This window comes from Ochotona princeps, chromosome 1 (assembly GCF_030435755.1).
Source record: "Ochotona princeps isolate mOchPri1 chromosome 1, mOchPri1.hap1, whole genome shotgun sequence".
Classification (NCBI taxonomy): domain Eukaryota; kingdom Metazoa; phylum Chordata; class Mammalia; order Lagomorpha; family Ochotonidae; genus Ochotona; species Ochotona princeps.
In genome coordinates, this window is record NC_080832.1 from 54,790,092 (window position 1) to 54,795,726 (window position 5,635).

At 49.5% G+C, this 5,635-nt stretch overlaps 1 protein-coding gene across 1 annotated transcript; it reads left to right on the forward strand.

Annotated features, from left to right (window-relative positions):
• Window positions 1-350: 350 nt before the first annotated feature.
• Window positions 351-4,129, forward strand: CD24 (CD24 molecule). Its single transcript, XM_004580347.3, has 2 exons — window positions 351-508; window positions 3,579-4,129. Exons 1-2 carry the CDS (start codon window positions 440-442, stop codon window positions 3,750-3,752), a joined length of 243 nt encoding a protein of 80 aa, XP_004580404.1. The 5' UTR covers window positions 351-439; the 3' UTR covers window positions 3,753-4,129.
• The last annotated feature ends 1,506 nt before the right edge of the window (window positions 4,130-5,635 follow it).

A 5,635-nucleotide genomic window follows, 5' to 3' on the forward strand; every position in this document is an offset into this window, starting at 1 on the left:
ATGGCAGATCTGGGGGAAAACAAAGAACTCGGGCCTAGCCCCGAGAGCAGCGTGTGTGGCTCGCGCGTTGGCCTGGAGTCCTGCGTGGGAGTCGCGGGGCTCCCGTGCGAGCACATACATAGCCCGCCCGCTCGGGGTGCCAGGAGCCTGCGGCGCCCGCCCACCTGCCGCAGCGGCGGTGCGAGGCGGAGGAGGAGGAGGAGGAGGAAGAGAGAAAAGTGGAGGAGGAAGAGAAGAAGGGGGCGCTGGGGAGCCCGGCGGGGGGCGGGGAGGCGGCGGGTGGGCGGGCGGCGCCACGCGCCACGTCACGCCTATTGTAGCGGTCCCGATATATAAGGTGGCGCCTGCCCGCCGCGCTCCTCACCTACATCTGCACCGGCCCGGAGCCCGCTGATCCTCCCCCAGCGCACCCGGCATCCCGCGCACCGACGGAGCGGACATGGGCAGAGCAATGGTGGTCAGGCTGGGGCTGGGGCTGCTGCTCCTGGCTCTGCTCCTACCCGCGCAGGTGAGGCGCCCTCTCCCTAGCTTCCCGACCCAGCGCTCGGCAGAGCTGGAGAACTGCACCCCTGCTCTGGGTTAGGGGAGATGGCAAAGTGTGTCTGTAGGTTGGGAGGGTGGAGCAGTCCCTCGGGGTTCCAGCCCGCGCCCCAACCTTGGGCCACCTCCTGGGACAAGGAAAGAGTATCTTTAGAAAAGTGACTCGGGACATGGGGGAGTGAGGGGACAGGACGGGGTCTCTCTTACACTCCTGCGTGCAGGCTGCCCCCACTCTACTCAGGGCCCCGGGAACAATGCTCGGGCTCGGAGGACCTGCCCCAACCCAGCCAACCTGGCACCCACCACCCACCTTCATCCTCCCACCCTATCCCTGCCCGGTTGCCAGCAAGGACTGGAAGGTGTGCCCACCTCGGCCTCCCTTCCCGGGGAGCCCCGGCTCTTGGCAAGGACCTTTACTCCCCCACCCCATCCCCCACCACCCCCTGGGTCTGCGCGTTCCCCCGCGCGCTACACAAAGAGAGGGGATGGTCCTTCTCGCAGAGCGCGGCTGCTGACCGCCCCCATCCCCCTGCCGCTGGAGGAGCTAGCTTGGGATCCCCGGCTTGCTCTTTCTCTCCCTATATCCCACCCTCAGCCCAATCCCCCAATCCTGCGCCTAAGCCTCGGGAAGGACCCGCACTCTGCGCGCGACCTTATAGGTACACTCCTTATCACCTTAGGAGCCCCACGGCAGGCTGGACCGGCCGGCTCTGGTGGTGATGAAGGGGGGAGCGGTGTGGCGGGACGTTTTTCTGTCTGAGTCCTGCACCAGGCGTTGCCCCGTCCCCGTCGCCCCCTTCTCAGAGCAGCCTCCAAGCTGGCCACGATCTACGCCCCTGCGCGGGTCCCTGGGCAGTCCCGGGGGTGTATGCGCTCCGTGGTGGCGAGTCCCCGGGACGGGAGCCAGAGTAGTTCCCCCTCACCCCAGTTGGACTTAGGAGGCCCTGTGGAGAGTGCGGGCGTGGCGTAGTGAAGTGGGGGGGCAGCTAACGATTTTTGTCCGGCCTTGGGAGGCGGTATTCCCTGGAGCGTGTCTTCACGGTTTTTATGCGCAGAAAAGTTGGGTGCGCGCTCCTGGGCGTTGGTCTCTGGACGCTCACCCTCTGGGCTCTCCTTGGGGCTCGGGTAGCCTACCGGGTGGCTGCCTTCCCCAGGCCTCCCCACCCAACTCCATTCCCGGTGGGGGAGGGGCGCGGCTGCGAGGAAGAAACTCCCCCCCCCCCCCCCCAGCCTCCTCTCAATTTAAGTCAGTCTATTTTGGAATGGAAATTTTTTGTTCAGTGCCCGCTGGGTAGGTTAGCCTGTCTGTGAGCCCCGATGTGATGTCGGGGACTTTTACATGTTCAGATTTGTGCATTAACACGAGGATTTTTTTTTTTTTTTTTTTAGTTACCTGCTACACCAAAGCTCCTTTTTTTTTTTTTTTTTTTTTTTTTAAGAAAAGAACGGAAAAGCTTTAAGGATCCCAGATTGGTTCTCCAAAAGAAAGCGCCCGTTTCCCATAATTTATCGCATGAATACTTGTTCTTTTGAGGGGGTGTTATTTCTGAGAGCAAGCTTAGTCCCACAGGCAGTAGGTGCCAGATCTGTCTGTTTTTGATACTATTTATACTTTTTGCTCCATGCGTCTGTTTTGGATACGTTTTGTACATTTCTTGGGTCAATATTTGTTTATGGGCTCACAACAAAGGGTGCCGGTGTAGATGTGGGAGTTGGGTGTTTTTTTTAAAAAAATCTTTTGTGGATTAATAGGCAGCCAAGAGGGCATGTGGTCCAGGCTGTTATTGGTGCCACGTCTTCCCTTTGCCTGTAATCAGAAGCCCTGCTGAACCCTCCCTGGCCGGTAGAGCCGAGAGCTCCGATCTGCCTTTGTTCCGCGACAAAGGAAAGATTGTCACGTGCCCCAACTGGACTGTGCATTTCATGGCTCCAAAAATCACTGGTGAACCTGATGCCACTGAGGTGCTGGGACACAGCGAGCCGGGGGGTGGGGAGGCAGGGGGACCTAGGTTTTTGGCCCTAGCATTGATGAGGCAGGGACCTGCTGCTGGTGAAACTAAACACCAGCTCTTCTGTGTCTTTTGTGAAGTCGCTCTGACTTTATGGTTGAAGTGGGTCTTCTTTGAAAGCAAAGGCTAGGTTGTTTTTTCACTTTGAAGCAAATACTGCCAGTTTTGAAAACAGGGCAGATTTTTCAGTATTTCAGGAGAGAACATGAGCTACCCGACTGTCCCCTGAAGTTCGAGGGTACATTAGATTTAAGGGAAAATTACCAGGTTGTGTGGGTATGTGGAAGTTACCTAGCACATCTGAGATATTGACAAAAGTAATTATAGATAATCTTAATTATGCTACTGCAAAGTCCGAATGTTTTGTGCAACTTTAAAATCTTTCCCTTTCTAGGAAAATTGAGAAAACATTACTGTAATCCAAGGGAATGCGTGTAGTCTCAGAAAGTGGCTTAGAGAATTGCTTCTTTGTTCCTTTGCACAGAATTAAAATGCATTCATACTCTAGGGAGCTAATATGAGAATACCTACAAAGAAGTTTTTTGCTTTTGTTGCTACTTGAATCCTTTTTAAAAAAAATTATTTTGAAAGGCAGACAGATTTTCTGTCCACTGGTTCACCCCCCCTCCCCATTACTCGTAATAGTTAGGATTGGGTCAGGACAAAAAGTAGGAGCTGGGGTGGGTCTTGCACACAGGTGACAGGCGTCTAAATGCTTGAGCCGTCACTCAGCACCTCTCAGGATGCTGGAGTGGAGAGTGGAGCCCACATTGAAACTTGGGCCCTCTGATGTGGGAGGCGGTGGTCCCATCCAGTGGCTCCTTCCCACTTGCTTCTTTAAGCGTGTTTGAGTAATTTGTTTTGGGGGACTGAACAGGAATCCAGAATTCAGTGATGTAAGTAAGAAAACAGTAGGGGAAGGACCTATCTGTCCAACAGATTGTATACCTAAAATTGCACGTTCAAGGTACGTGGTGGTGGTGGTGGCTGGGACCTGTGGCCATTTATCAACCTTTTTGTGTGTTCTAGATTTATGCAAATCAAACAACTCTTGCAACAGTGTCAAGTAGTTTCTCCCAGAATGTTACGACTACTACTCCAAGTCCAATCAATGCTACCACCAGGGGGGATGCCAGTGCACTGCAGTCCACAGCAGCCAGCCTCCTCATGGTCTCTCTCTCCCTGCTACATCTCTACTGTTAAAGAGACTCAGGCCAAGAAGCATCAACATTTTCCCCTCTTCCAAACCCACCCCAAATGGCGACGAGAAGTCCACGTGGCAAGGAAGAAACAATCTTCATGGCATCTAGTTCCACGCCTTGTCCCGCTGACACCAAAAGTGTTGAGAATCACAAATTTGATTGGTTTGAAAAACGTGTGAAGAGTTTGACCAGATGATGAGTGCCGACACTAAATCTACTGGCATTTTTATGTTCAAGATGAAGAGAGACAACGTCCAAAATTAAAGACATGATTTCCTTGAATGTAGCTTAAGAAATGTATGAACACTGAACACCTCTACCTTGAAAAATTGAGACTAGATTTTGTCTTGCTTAGGGATAAATGGTGGGGATGTGGAATGGAGATTCGTTTTTTCATTTGATTTGCTAAATGTGTAAGGCCATAAACCCAGTTAAGTAATACAAAAAGCTTCCATGATCCTATTTATACGTACATTAGAAGGAATTCCAGGTGTGGTAGATCCTCAATGTGTTGTTGCAGCAGCACTAATTTAATGCTGACATGCCCTAAAGCTCCACGTTGTTGTTATGTCCTCTTAAGAACTGACCTTTTTTTTTTTTTCTATCTCTCTGAGGCTTTGGACTTGACATTGCATTTGACCTTTTATGTAGTACTTGTACCAGGGCAAAGATGGATTGGAATAGCCCCAAATTCACAAGTGAATCTTGCTTATCCTCAAGTTAAACCCGAAGGCGTTTTCCATCAGGTGCTTGTATTCAATGAGAATGTCAGAATTGTTCAGTTCAACTGATTCCAAGGAGTACAGTTGCACTGGCCTCTGCTTTAGTTCTGCCGAGGTTGAGGACTTGTTCCAACTTTAAAAAGGGGGGGGGTCTGTGTTGAAGGTGAAATGGGAGATTTTGAAATCCACAGTAGGAAGGTGAATATGGAAAGGAGCCAAAATGTCAAGTATTTGGGAAGTGAAGACTGGAAGCTTCCTTGCATTCAATTCACAAAAACTTTTATACTCTTTGTGTAAATACATTTTTTTTAAGAAAAAAATTCGACAACTATGGATCAGGATAGCCACCCTCGGGAGCGCTCTGATCAGTCCATACTTTTAGATAGTTAGCACCTGATAGTTTTAAGCCTAAAGTGGCTTCAGTCTGCAGAAAAATCTTTCACAATTCCCTTGAACTACAGAGACATTTTCAAAACCAACACTCCCTGGAATCTTGTTCGCATGGTCACACACTGATGCTTAGATGTTGCAATAGGTAATTATGGCCGTAGGAGTCTGGCTAAATCAAGATCATTTTTCCTCTTTTTTTTAAAAAAATCATCTTTAGAAATCTACATGGGAACAACCAGGTTGAACAGATCTGAAGCTACTGTGTGTGTGAATGAACACTCCTTTTTTTGCTTCATACCTAAACGCTGTACAACTATTTTGAATTGTATATGTGTTTGTGTATTTATGCTTTGATTCATAGTAACTTCTCATGTTATGAAATTGATTTGCATTGAACACAAACTGTAAATAAAAAGAAATAAATGGCTGGAACAGAAATTCTTGGATTTTTTGTTTTTCTGGTACGAGAGAAATGTGTGTGTGCTCATGGTTGGTTTACTAAGGACACACCTCACTAGTTTCCTATTGCGTTATTATAGTTCCCCATTTCTACCTTGGCAACTAGCAGCAAGTTGTGACTGGAAAATTCCATCTGAAAGTTGGCATTGTTAAGCCTTTACAGGGCACCCTTAGATTTCAACAAGTATTTGTTGTATGTCAGGATACCGAAGATTAAAAGCTGAACTTGTGGACAAAATCTTTTTAACTTATTTGAAAGAGAAATTTTCCATTCACTGGTTAACTCCTCAAATAGCTACAATGACCAGGATGA

Excerpts from the sequence above, each read along its gene's own strand:
- CD24 (XM_004580347.3), top strand. The coding sequence starts at position 440 with ATGGGCAGAGCAATGGTGGTCAGGCTGGGGCTGGGGCTGCTGCTCCTG. Across the intron at positions 509-3,578 it reads CTCTGCTCCTACCCGCGCAG|ATTTATGCAAATCAAACAAC; the intron begins GTGAGGCGCCCT and ends TGTGTGTTCTAG.